A 14,042-nucleotide genomic window follows, 5' to 3' on the forward strand; every position below is an offset into this window, starting at 1 on the left:
GCTGTGCCTCACGTTCTCACCCTGCATCGCACTGCAGCGAGACTTGGATCTGGTCCATGGGAAACCTGTTCTGGGGGAGGGGAAAACAAGTCCTTGTCGTACAGCGCCGCAGCCATTCACTAAGGTTATCAGTCGAAGGTGGTGCCCACGCTCCAAGCTGTACTTAAAATATCTTTCAGGGCGTGCAGTTCAAGAGAGGAACAGTTGAAAAAGGCAAGAGGGAGGCTATTTGTAAAGTATTTTGTACTTTATAAATTCGTGAAGAAACTGTGATGATGAAACCCTAAGTGTTCTTTCTTTCTTCCTTGAGACAAGTTACATGATTAATATCAAAGCAAAGAGTCATCTAAAGAGTCTTCAGACTTCTGTGGTGAAATGCAGTTGCTTTTTCACTGTTGCTTATGGTTTTTAAAAATTCAGGTTTCCCATTTATGTCCTGATTACACAACATTTTTTAATAGACAGAGTAGCTTAATTAAACAGTATTTAGCATTCTTCAAGGCCGTCGCACAGAGTCACTAGGAGAGAACACCTCACTGGGAATACATCTGCAGTTCACTGACTTTTTCCAGTCATGCAGTGTGCACAAGCTTACCAACTAGAAGTGACAAGAGTTCTATTCAGCCAGTTAGTCGCTGGCTAATCTGCTAAGTTTATGGCACAGCAATGCCAATTCTGTCGTGGGTTGTAAAGACTGTAAGAATGGGTTGAAAATGAAGCAGTTGCTGTCGCCTGAGCCTTTCATTGAAGCGAAGTGGAGCGCCCAAGACTTTACCAGTGTTTTGGGAAAGATTTTAAATGAATGAACAAATTAAAATGCTAAAGTACCACACAGGACATCAGTGAAGAGGGCTAGCTCCTTTTCCTCTGCCTAAGGGCTATACTACAGAATTTAGTTGTTCTGTGTATGATAGGAAATATACACAGAATATGGCTAAATTTGTAGTAAAGGTATCTTTGGGATTTTAGATACATACTTAGATTTAATAGTTTGACAGTCTACAGAAACCACTAGCAGTTGTAAGAATAATACAATTAAGAACAATGTGATTCTTCTGGATATTTTTCAGCATGGGGAAAAGAGATAAAACACCCTCTTGATGTCCTTTAAGCTCAGTTTCTCTGCAGTTTAAAAAATTCCTTTCATGTGCCTTAAAAGATTTGTAGGTCTGGGTCTCAGGTAACACCAAGTGAGCCTGCCTGGTCCATCAGTTACTTCATCATTTACCTACTGTGAGGAAACATAGTGGAGAAAAAGACATGACTATGAGAGCTGAGTTTTTTAAGTGGAAATAGTTCTAACAAAATGAAAAGAGGCAGCATATTTTAGGAAGAGCCTGAAGAGGGAGCCATTGGTATGGGAGAAATAGCATCTGAGGCAGAATCACTATTAATCTAAAAAAAATTTATACCTGTAGCAAAAATTACTAATTTTATTTTGTAATTCTAAGCTGTATTTATTAAACGTGTACAGACATCCCTACACTTAATGTTCTGACTTAGGTATATACAGAATTCTAAAGTTGTGCTGAAAAGTGGTTATTCTGTGCTCTGAAATATTTATGCTAATAAAAATAGATTAGAATGCAAGCTGAGTAAGTCAATGAGTAATTAACAAGGATTTAAGTAGTTAATAAGTTAGTTTATCAATGGATTGTAAACATAGACTATATTTATTTTCTGACAGAATGCAACACTAGGAATGTTCATGCAGTTGCTATATTTCTACCACACCAAAGTACTGATTTCACTAGAAATGTTGCTCATTTTAAGAGTAGTACCAGCTCTTTACTTAGCTGTGTAACTTAAAACTCTCCCTACCTTTCCTACTTAATATTCTGTGTTTGCTCCTGTACAGAAAACACACAGAGCTTTGTGATTACTACTACCAGAAATCAGACATTCAGCAAGATAAAGGCAGTCACCGTAATACCACTTACCAACTCTGAGTCATGGGTTTTCCCATCAGATTTGTTCAGAAGAAATAACTCCGTGACTCAATGATGGTCTCATAAATAGAATGTCGCTGGCAGGGCCTCCAAAGGACACCATGGTGTCTGTAGGGTATCAAGTCATCAGTAGTACTGTCCGTAAGGGTTTCTTAACCACTTACTTTTTTTACAGAGTAGCACATTTTTGAAGAAAACTTGCATATATCTTTATTCTGCAGTTCCAACTCCTAAGAAAACATGGAACAGAATAATTAGGATATAAACACCAAGAAACCTTTTAGTGTCAATTACCTATGCATATATATACACATGTATGTATACTTTCCCTTTTTAATGCAAGTTATTTTGCCCATTTGTAAAGGTGTGTGATTCAGGAAGCAAAGTGCAATATTCCAGTTTGACTGACCTGCTGCTGCATGCTGTTCAAACTGATGGAATTTGGTTGAGTCAGCATCCTTGGAGGTATTTAAAGATGTGGCACTTAGGGACATGGTTTAGTGGTGGACTTGGCAGTGCTGGGTTAATGGTTGGACTCCATAAAGGTCTTTTTTAACAATGGACAATTGCAATGACCAATTCTATGAATCCGCCGTGGTCCCGTGATCCTGGTCCCTCGCTTAGCACTGGTGCAGCACTGCTGTGATCCACGGCTCAGCTGGTTCCAGCACTGCCTCGGCCGAATGGCAGCCTGGGCAAAACACAGGTGGCTTCTGGCCGCCTCGGCAGGGTCACAGAGGGCACTGCCAGTGACACACTTGAGCGTGTATGGGCTAGCTGAGGCCAGATGGCGGCAGCTCTGATGTGGATTTGTGGGGAGCTGCCCCTGTGGAGGGAACCATGACAGCATTTCAGTGCCCACTGTGCCTGGTGTCCAAAGCGAGCGTGCACAGCCCCGCCCAACCCGCTCCACGGCCGGGCAGCCACACCCGCTCTAGGAACCAGAGGAGGCGTCAGGGCACGGCTGCGCCTTTGTGCCACCGAGGTCGCCCTGCCCGTGGCACCTGCACCGGCTCTTTGATTAAAGGCTGCACCTTCTGACTCACTTCATTTTAACCACTGGGTTCACAGCCCAGTTCTGCCAAGGAGCTTGTTTGAAGTACAGATAGTTACCCATTTTTACATAAACAAAATGCTTTCCCACTGCTAGGTGCCTTTTGTTAAATTTTTTTGTTGTGATATAAAGAACCTTATGCAAGCAGGTAAAAATGTGATAAAAATTATGTGGTTTCCCAACTTTTCCTGCTATTGTAAGTGTATTATAAATGTTTGAGAAAAATATAAAGGCTTTAAAGGAACACTTAGAAGGTATTTGTTTGAATTCCTTATAATTACATAAAATCGGGGGAAAATATTTTTGAGCAGCTTGAAGAGAATAAAAGGGTTTTTTGAAATTAAAATATGTTTATAGAAGTTTAAGTTTACAGAAATTGCAAGAATTTAAAAAAAAAAAACAAGATAGTGCTTGAAGTTCCCCCACTTAACAAAAGAGAGGAACAGTGACTGCAAATGCTTTCATTTGGCTCACAAGATGCATCATCCAGGCCTAGTCTTGCCTGTATTATTAAAGGCTTTCTATTCAGTCTGAAATACAGAAGCATGGGGGCCACGGATATCTCTCTGCATGTGCACAGAGAGGTATCTTCACTGAGGCACTTGAAGAGTCAGATGTGATCTTGCATCAGATCCTGAATAATCTGAGTTACGTTTCTCTAAAGTCAAGTTACAGTCCAGCTGAGGAGTGGTAAGAAGTGTGTAATATCTATGATACGTAATAGTCTGGAACAATAGTCAGCCAGCTGTCTGCTCAGTGTCACAGTAGCCAACATCTCAAAATGGTCATAGAAACCAATTGCATATAAGCACAAACAATTAAACTGTTTTGCATACACAATACCAAACATGCAGATAGGAGACCTTGCTTACGTCTCTGTGCATGCAGCTTTCTAGATACATACATCAATATCAATATACCAATAAATCAGATGTGGGTTTTTTTTCCATGCTGACAAATAACTAAAGTTACTTGAAGCACACAGGTAGAAATTTTACCCATGGACATGACCTTCAAGTCTTCAGGCTGTTCCCTCCAGAAAACCCCATGTTAAGATACACCAGCACCTAGAGAACACTGCTGGTGAATTATTTTCTTTCCTGGGCCGATAACACTTTTTTGGGCACTTTATAAGGGCGACTTAGCAAAGGCTAAGCACAGACTGCCATTGCTAGCTTGTTCACCAGGAGTGAAGCTAGCACAGCATCTATTACGGTTTTATTTGTTTGCTTGTTAGTTTAAAATTTATCTTTCATTCCACTGTTTTTTAATACAAAGTGGACTATATAAATTTTGGTGTCCAGAAGCCCCTACCAAAGCCAGATTTAGAAAGATTGTACTTCCAGGATCTTACTGGTCCTTCCACTGTGATGAAATGAAACTTTATCTTTTGAAGTTGTCACTGGAATGTCAGGGTTGCTGTCAAATTGAGGATGTTAACCCTGCCGATGGAATATGATGCCTTGTCAGGAAGGCAGTAATGCACAGGAGATGAGTAAAGCAGTACTAACTCTTGCATTTCTAATTGTAAAAAAAGACTGATGCAAACTTACGTGAAATTCATACGAGGGCTCTGCCACCACTTGTTTCTTCTACCAGAAGGGTATATGTCAGGAATGTGTCATGTTGAATATTTTCCAGTTTCTGTTACAGTTGCAATTCTAAGCTCAGAAAAAAAAATCTCCTTCAGTTCCACAAATAAGAAGACAAGCATATTTGAATTATTCTTACAGATATTAAAAAAAAAAAAAAAAGAAAATTGTAGCTGCATCAGAAGGATGGGGAACATGCAATTGGCCAGCACTTCATGTTAATTTACAGTGAGAGATCATCAGAAGGATTTTGAGACTGGTAGCAACATCAGCAGTAGCCACACATACATCCACAACATCTGGTTTCATTTAACTACAGATACGTATAAGTCTGTCTAGAGGTGTACTCTGCCAAACCTCCAAGGATTTGGTTTTCTTGTACTGTGGGTTTTTAATAAAAATTCATTTAATTTTAATAATAATTCATTGCAGTAAAATGAGAGTCATTTGTTACCCTGTATTGTCTGTTATGCGTGAAGATGTCCAGCTTGCCAGAAGTTACAGCTCTACCACTGTACAGTTAATCTCTTGCAAACTCACAAAGCAAGTTTCTCAAATAGACATATATCTCAAATACCAGCATCAAGTCTGGTACATTATGCATCAATACATTAAGATTTAATGTGGTATCAGATCAGAAAATAATATGCAAAAAAAGTACACTACATGAAATAGAGATTTAATCCTTATTTTTCATTTTCACTAAGTCAACATATTATTCACCTGGCACACGCATCCTAGTCCTGTTAGAACTACATCCACTGAAATAAGAATGTGTGCAAACTGGTATCTTTAAGGGAAGAATTTCCTGGTTACACACTGAAATTCTCAAATGCTCATCAAGTAAGGAATGTGACCATTTTTCTTTGCTGTCAAGATGCACCTTATGCAGTGTGGACTTCGGAGCTTAATCAAGGTTTTGCTGGGGTTTTTTGCCCTCCCAAGGGTAAAGTTTCTTAGCAAAAAGAATTCAAATTCCACACCTATGGAAGTGTGTTTGCACTTTCACTCATCTGTTTAAGTCCACAAAAAACCACAGACCACAGCTGTTGTTCCTGCCTTGAGGAGTAAGTGAATGTGGCGCGTTTCACCCAAAGAACCTGAGTGAAATTACATAACAAAATGCAAGCACACTTTCAGATAGTATTTACAATTTTTAAAACTCTCTGAGAGTGGATGAAGTAACTAGGAACTGTCTCCATTGTCCTCCATCCAAACAACTCATTCCATGTGAGAACCAACTGAAAAGTTTTGCAGGGACTGCTGATCCTCCCATTACAGCAGACGGTGACTCTTTCGCTTACCTCTTTAGAAAGCAGTGGAAATGTCAAAATGACTTCTAAGTGACTTCAGGGAGAAGAGTCACACTGGTTCAGGTTCATAGCTGAAAAAGAAATATGAAGAGGTTTCAAAATTGCATACCACCATGCTTGTGTTGTTAGCAGATCGTTTTGAATTTCCTGGTCTACTTTTATATAATCTAACATAGCAGCACTGCAGAAAAACCTTTGCTATATATTTGTCAAAATTATCTGCAACATGGAGGTGTTTTCATACACTGTTCCAAAGAATGCAAGTGAGAAAATCACTGAAATATTTGGCAGTAGAGCAAAGTAGACAAATATGCACTCTGTTAACAAGGAACTGTTTGTGTTTTTCTATTCATATCTTTGTTTAAAATACTTAGTGACACACCTCCTAAAGGACATGATGTATCTGCAGCCCTAAATACAGACATACATGGAGTTGGGCTCGATGATCCTTATGGGTCCCGTCAAATTCTAGATATGCTATGATACAAGGTATAAACTTGAAAATCAGTTAAGCTTTACCTTGGAGCAATAAGTATTTAACTTTACGTGTTGCTTCCACTGGAATGTTCCAGCAGAAACAAGGGAACTCGTTGGTCCTCACTGGCACCAGCCACTGTGGCAGGGGCCTCTGTGTCACAGGTAAAGGCACAGTTGCACAATATTCCCTGTCCAAACACGGACTGTGAACATCCTTAACTAGCAAGGCCTTTTATAACATTTTGTGAAAAAAGCCAAATGCTGTATTTGGAAAGGAATAACTAGCAGGAATCAAAGTCAACTTCTTGGGAGTAGTGTAACCGAAAAGGAAACCCATAACTATGTGAGTAAGCCTAATTTCCATTTTCACAGGCTAAGCAGACAATGACCTGATTAGTTCTCAGTCTCCGGAGGCTGCTCATCTCACTGTGCCTTCAGCTCCTATTGTCAGCATCTTATTCTCCATGATTTTAACTGACACACTTTTCAGTCTTCTCTTTTGAAACATTACTTAAGGATTAAAAACTGTGTTTATCTAATATAAAAAAGTGACTTTCACACTTAAACCCCCGATTTTAAATGGAAATTAAAATGTTCTCATTTCTTTCACATTAATAATCAATAGAAAAATATGATCCCATTCTTGAGTGTTTGATTCCCTACAACATGGATGTACAGTCTACAGGAAAAAAGGAAGACTTGGGACAATTCTTCCTCTACCAGGGAGATGGGCAGAATTTGAGCAGCTGTGTATAGGCACCTAGTACTGTTAGATGTACTCTGGGGGCTGTGAAACACTGGCACAGGTTGCCCAGAGAGGTGGTTGGAGGCACCATCCCTGGACACATTTAAGGTCAGTTTGGATCGGGCTCTGAGCAGCCTGATCTACTTGATCCTGCTCATTGCAGTTATCTTGGACTGGATGGTTTCCAAAGGTCTCTTCCAGCCCAAACTATTCTATAATTCTATGATCTTTAAGGTCCCTTCCAACCTAAACCCTTTTATGATCCTATGATCTAAGTCTTGACACCTGTGTCAAGCTCTCAGAGATATAGATGCTGCTTTTAGACATCCCCACAATATTGTTTTCCCATTATTCAGTCCTTAGTAAGAAAAAATCCTGAATCAGAATGGACAAGATTTTTTTTTTTTAAATCAGTGACTGGATTAGATCTTGCAAGTGTACATATACATACAGCTACATGCCTGCATATGTAGGCACACAAATTGTACATATGATCTCTGTAGTTAGTTGGTCAGGATTTGAGAATATCTAATATGCTCTGGCATGGGATATGGCATACCAGGCTAGGGCTAACAAACAGAAGCAAACTTTAATCCTATTTCTAACACTAGTATTGTAGAGTTATCTCTAACTTACTGTGGCAACAAATAGCTGTTAGTGCAACCAAGAGATGACATTTCTAGAAATGTTGTACAACAGTACAGACCTTAGAAAAATGTACACTGTTCCTTTTTTTCAAAAGGCTGATGAGATGCTGCACAATTAAAAAAAAAAAAAAAAAAAAAAAGGAAAAGACAGGGTGGACACTTGGTCTAAGAAGGAAAGAGTAGCTCTCAATACCCCTGTGGGTGGGATTTGCTTTCCCAGTGCTTTCTTTCTTTCATGGACAGGAGAATCTGAAGTTTTATGCTCTTTCTCTCCTCTGGGACTGAAGGAGCATGGAGATGGTCTGCATAATTCAGTGGCCTCACTCTTTCACTCACATGGTTTTAACTTGACAGTAAGTGGCTATTTCAGAGCAGAACCTTATTTAAGTGCACTGCTCTGATAGTGTCCATGCTTATAAAATTATGCTCTTTGTTGACTCTATTTTATTTGTCATTCCAAAGAGCAGCAGTAAAAAATACATAAGCCCATCTTCCATTCCAACTTTGTAATGTAGAACACATAGACAGCATATATTATAGTGGTATTTCAGAGCAGTCCTATTCCTAAAACACAGTCTCCATGCCTCTTTTATGATGAAATCTGCCACCTCCATCTCACCAGCTTTTCTATTCTTCTGCCAAAAGGGTCATATTTATGAGCAGAGGTTTCTTTCAATTATGTTTTAAACTAATTTGGGGATGCTTCTGTACAGGACTAAAAGTTGGACTTAATGATCCTTGTGGGTCTCCTCTAACTTGGCATATTCTGTGATGCTGTGGGATTCTGTAACTTGTAAAACCACTGCAAACCCAGAGATTGAAATGTTTTATGTCAATTATATGTCTTCAAATACTTCAGCAATATTCCCTCATGTACCTCTGTGGTGTGATAGTTTTTAAGCATGGACCTATCTTCCCTGAATCCTGTGCAGACTCTGGATTACTCCCCTCTGCAACAGTCATTACCATGCTGGTTCCTAAATGCTTTAAACAGGTGAAGGTAGGCTACAAATCTTTTAAGGCACATGAAAGGAATTTTTTAAACTGCAGAGAAACTGAGTTTAAAGGACATCAAGAGGCTGTTTTACCTCTTTTCCCCATGCTGAAAAATATCCAGAAGAATCACATTGTTCTTAATTGACAGTTCACAGAGAATTATTCTGTGATGATGTGCAAACCAGCGTATTCTGGGCTTTGAGGCTTTTGGTCCTTGTCTTGAAGTCCTCTCTCTTGACACAGGCACTAAAAGTTACACTGTAGTTCTGCAGTCAGGAGTGCCAACACAAGTAAGAGACTGAGCTGAGTCCTCCTTTTCCCCTTGAACACCATCAGCAGCCAGAGGCAGAATCCTTACTCAGCTCTTGCAGCTGAACTGTGAGCCTCACAGCCTCAGGTAGGGCTGAAAATGGGTGTTTATTGAGAATGTGATGTGATGCTCAAGTACCCTGGATTATTACTGTTCCCAGATCTCTTAAAAGGCCAGCTACTTTTATGCTCAGCTCCTATAAATTTCACAGGAGCTACTGAAGATCAGAAGCTTGGTTGTGTTTTTTTTATTCAGCCAAGGCTTTTATCCTAATAACTTCCCACATCATCTGTTCATACAAGTTATCTGCAGTACTATAGTCCCTTATATAGAATTCCACATCCACATCTTTGTTCTTGCAGATTTTTGAAGGAAGATAGCAGGAGAGACAGGAAAGATCCTAATTACTTTCTGTAATTTAATTACTGTCATTTTTGTAACAGTAGGGATAACACTACTGGTTCAGCTGGTTTGGTTGTGTGTGAATTAATTATGTTACAGTAAAAATCACATTTTAAATTTAAAAACTCTGGATTTGAATTGTGAGCTTTGTGCTGGATGTTTTGCCTAAACAGCAAACAGAACTCTCAACTAATGTGTTTTCATTTCAAAATGTATCATTTGCTTTTGACTTAATTATTAATGCAAACTGATGCTTTAAATGTAATTAAAAACAAGCAGTTGCTAATCGGGTGGGAAAATACCCTTCTGATGACAGAGTTTGGCCAGCACAGATGTTTACAAAAACTTCTTTTTATTGTATGGAAAGAAAGTCACATGAAGGGAACATTATTTAGTGATTCTTAAAACTGCTCACAGCACGGTAAGAGAAGATTTGGATGAGATGGAAGGCAGAATCCAGAGCTGGAAATGTTTATTTATTGTTGCAGTTCTACTGACCTTGGTGATTATACGCAGAAATAGATATTAATAGGCAAGTCTTCACATCAAACTCAACAAGCTAATTTCATTGCATTTCCTATTTAAAGCCTTCTGTGAAGGACAGGGAAGAGATTAATTTGATAGTGTAACTTTCTTCAACTAATTACATAAGTGAAATTTTACGTATTGTTGGGAGGAAACTACAGTGTTGTGTATTGCTCATATTCAGAAACTGGTAGGCAGGATGAAGAGTGATACTACAAAACAGAAATAAAGTCATTTTGATAAAATGGAGGTAAAAATTCCCTTTGTCCTGAAGTTTAAAACGAAAATGTATCACATTCTGTTCATCAAGAATCAATTATCCCTAACCCTATTTTATAGCATTAGGGATAAGATCACTTGATTGATCATATCACAAATGCATGCAGTTTAATAGTATGCCAAGAAATAGCATGGCATTTATATTTTTTTCCCCACCAATTCACAGCCACTGAATATGTGATTTATATGTTTAATATAAGTTAGAAAGTTTAAGAAAGTGCTTTGCTGATTTTGTTGGTCTGTCAGTTGATAGTCTCTCGGTGGGAAGTTTCATGTAAGGTCTGATGTAGCTTTGATATCTCCAGGAAAAAAGCTGCAAACAATTTGGTTCCTTCAATATAGTTGTGTCTGTGAAAAAGGAAAGAAAGACAATGAAATCCTGTCAGGTTGTCCTGCTCTTAAAATTAGAAACATAGTCCAGTGAAGTTTTATGAGACTTCAGTGGAATTTGCAAGATTGGTAACCCCAAAAAATTACCCAGGGCACAGGAATGCTGGATATACTTCAATTTGATACTCCTCTGGAAAACTTTTTCCGGGTTTACATCCCCAAATTGTTATTATCTGTAGACAGCAGCATTGATGTTTTAATGAGGGGAAACAAAAAGTAATTTGAGAATTATTGTAGGATTCTCCAGTTTCCAGAGTTCAGCATGGGTTGACTCAGAACCTGCACAACGGTTCAGGCAGCACACTGAAAGTGCTTACGATGATACCTCCAACAATGAACACCAGCAGCAAGTTTAAGCTTTTTTTGTATAACTACACTAGTTTTGGTCCCTGGACTATAAATACATCTTTATAGCTGTTTCTATTGAAAACCACCAAAATCCTTACATAACCATGAGTGTCTATGACTGTCACACTTCAAAACAGATGCTGTGTCAGAAGAGTGCCCACCCGCGCAATCATCTTTCAGACCAGAGGCAAATTTCATTGCTAGTGAAATGAAAATTGCCAATGTGATGAATTTAAAGACTGAGCAGACACCTCATGAAAACTGTATAATAGTATGTGATAGACCGAGAATTTTGCTTTCTGCTCAGCCCAGCAATGAGTTTGCTGGAGACAGTAGGTTTGGACTATCCAGTGCACAGCAAAGCTTCCCATCTGGCCATGGTCATTCATGGGTACCAAGGGACTTCAGTTCTCCCCTTCTCTGATAGCAGAAACAGACAAATAAAAGAAACCTGCTTATTTTCTCATTCTGGGAATGCTCCCCATCGTCGGCTGCTCCAATCGGAAGCATCATCACACTTTTCTGTGTTATAGTCTGAAACATTCTGGCAATAGGAACTGTTGAGCCATCACGAATGAAATCTGGATCTTCTCCAAAAACTGAAATACATGGGAAGAATGAATTAATAAATACGTGTAATCCAGGTGTTTTTCTCTGCTACCCTATATTTAAGCAAAGACCTGATACTAAGTGCTTCTGAGTAGAAATAGGTTTGAGTGTGTAGCCAATTGATTTCACAAATCAGCTCTGGTTTATAAACCTCTGGTTTCTTATCATTACAAAAATAAGTAATGAGGTGTTTTGGCTACTCCTAATAAACATATCGAAATTCAGCAAGGTGTGGAAGATGTTGATGAGTTGTTCTATCAAAATCAGTGATATTTTTAAGGGTAAATGGCTGCAGCACTGAATTGGGAAATCTCTTCTATTGCTGAGCACAATGCCCCTGCACAATTGCAAACATATTAGGAACAGAAAAAAAAATTAAAAAGGAACACACCAGTTTTTATTGCTCTTCTTGCTGCTTTATACAGTAGATCATTAACATCAGCAAGCCAGGGCTTTGCACCCAAAGGCATAGACACTTTCAGTTTGTTTGGACTGTTCCTCTTGGAAAAGACACCCTCCAAGTGTTCCACCACCTACAGGGAAAATACTTTTCAGTCAAAAGCTTTCATTCTTCTTGAAACTCAAGCTTATACCCACATAAGAGGGACTTAGTTTCCACAACAGAGGCCAAAGAAAAGGTTTGTTTCTTACCTGTTTTTTCACAACCGAAAGGTCCATGTGGGGGACCTGACGGATTGAGAATTTGCCAATTACTTTTGCTGGAATGACTGTTTTAATTCCTGGTTCATGGAAAGCTCCTTCAATCCCATGAACAGAGAGAGAGGGGTAACGCCACAGGTGTAGGAGTATTTCTTCCTTAAAAAGAAAAATTTTTGAAAATATAAGGGATGATGCTGGAGCCATTCACAATTGACATAAACAAGTTTTTTCCATCCTAAAATTTGTATTTTGAGATCTCTGTGTTTTAAAGATGTTTGATTTTTAATTTAAACCCATGCATATGTATTTTCATTTTTAAAAAATCCTACTACTTTCAGTCATAGAAAGATTTGGGTGGTAACAGCTTTTCATGAAAAATAAGAAAAATAGAGCATTGTTTTAAAATGTCTTGGAAGTTAATTTTCCTAGTGCAAAGTAGGATCAGAACAACTTCTGATCTGACTGCCTGTTTATCCCACAACTTGTCACTGGAAAAAACATTCAGCCAGACCCATCCCAGATGATACCAGTGAAGAAATTCTAGTAATGAACACTAAATAACACAGTAGGAAAGATGATAATTTTCAGTAACGAAGTTTTTCTGGAGAAGATGCAGAGGGGAAATAAAACTATTATGATATTATTCTAAGGAAAATAGGAGAAATATATAAATTATAAACTGGTCTTCATGCAGAATCTCAGGGTGCTGCTGCTTTCCTTCAGTTTTATGAGATTAGACCTTTATCTACACATAATGTTTATGTCAATTCATCCTCATATATGTAAAGCATCAAAACTTAGATAATGTAGTTACATTATATTTTTGTATTACTAATTCTTACAGACTAGCTTTAGGTAATTTGAAAACATTTTCATGGAAATAAAAGCATCCATGTTAGTAGAACTTACACCAGAATAATTATGATAGTGATAAAAAAATTAATCAACTCCTTTCTCCCAGCTGCCAATCTTGTGCAGAGAGACCTTTCCAAGCCAGCCCTTACCTGCTGGTTTTTTATTTGGGATATAATTTTTAATTGCTGGAAAGGAGAGGCTTGTAGCTTTGGATGCTTTTTATGGCAGACTTGGCAGATATCAAAATCTGTATTAAACAAATAAAAACCACCCAAAACATACCTGCCTAAAGCTGCCTCCCATTATTTCAGAGCTGAATACAACTTCTTTCCTACTATGTAACCTAAATGTAGGCATTTTAATGCATCTTTTATTTGGCTGTTTAGGCTTGGGGGGAGAGAAGGGGTAGGCAAGGAAGGAAGAATTATACTGGTTTGCATTATTCCTTTTCATTGATTTTTCACATTTCAGATCACTTTCCCCAGATGCAGTGCCTTACATTATCAGCAGACTAATTTTATTTACCTTTTACTTCTCAGTGCTCCTTTATTTTATTTTGAGCTTGCCATTGACTGAAAATATCTTTCAGTTTGTCTTTCTACATAAATGCTACAAATAAGTTATTTAAATTCTTTCTGTTGAGTGTTCATACAAATTTTATGTTACCTTGGTGCTGTAGAGGAATTTTTTCACACCACAATTAATTCTGTGTTCCTCTAGATCAAATTCAATCGATTCATATAATTTCCTTTCCTCCTCCATCAGGGCAGCAACACTGTCGTAGATTCCAGGGATCTGAATACGACCTGTGGAATCCACAAGGCTGTCTACAAAATAAGATACAGATATCAGTACAAGTGCAGCCTATTTCTTTCCCTTGGCAATCATAAC

At 38.4% G+C, this 14,042-nt stretch overlaps 1 protein-coding gene and 1 long non-coding RNA gene across 4 annotated transcripts in view; both read right to left on the reverse strand.

Annotated features, from left to right (window-relative positions):
• Positions 1 to 738: 738 nt before the first annotated feature.
• On the reverse strand, positions 739 to 8,833 carry LOC108449622. 2 transcript variants are annotated; one of them, XR_001865852.1, is made up of 4 exons: positions 6,428 to 8,833; positions 5,900 to 5,979; positions 4,557 to 4,664; positions 739 to 2,775 (listed from the first exon to the last, which is right to left on the reverse strand). It is a non-coding gene; the product is annotated as an uncharacterized LOC108449622 (long non-coding RNA). The 2 variants fall into 2 exon arrangements; XR_001865851.1 differs by lacking the exon at positions 6,428 to 8,833 and having other exon boundaries at positions 5,900 to 6,412.
• Positions 8,834 to 9,820: 987 nt separating this feature from the next.
• The window catches only part of CNDP1 (carnosine dipeptidase 1), a 24,023-nt gene continuing 19,801 nt past the window's right edge, over positions 9,821 to 14,042 (reverse strand). For both annotated transcript variants that reach the window (XM_017746164.1, XM_008642727.2), the window contains 5 exons: positions 13,818 to 13,978; positions 12,288 to 12,452; positions 12,028 to 12,169; positions 11,479 to 11,626; positions 9,821 to 10,637 (listed from right to left, as the gene is read on the reverse strand). In XM_017746164.1, the coding sequence (XP_017601653.1) occupies positions 10,532 to 10,637; positions 11,479 to 11,626; positions 12,028 to 12,169; positions 12,288 to 12,452; positions 13,818 to 13,978 (722 nt within the window). In that variant the 3' untranslated portion in view covers positions 9,821 to 10,531. The remainder of the gene's footprint in view (positions 10,638 to 11,478; positions 11,627 to 12,027; positions 12,170 to 12,287; positions 12,453 to 13,817; positions 13,979 to 14,042) is intronic.

This window comes from Corvus brachyrhynchos, unplaced genomic scaffold (assembly GCF_000691975.1).
Source record: "Corvus brachyrhynchos isolate BGI_N302 unplaced genomic scaffold, ASM69197v1 scaffold409, whole genome shotgun sequence".
Taxonomy (NCBI): Eukaryota; Metazoa; Chordata; class Aves; order Passeriformes; family Corvidae; genus Corvus; species Corvus brachyrhynchos.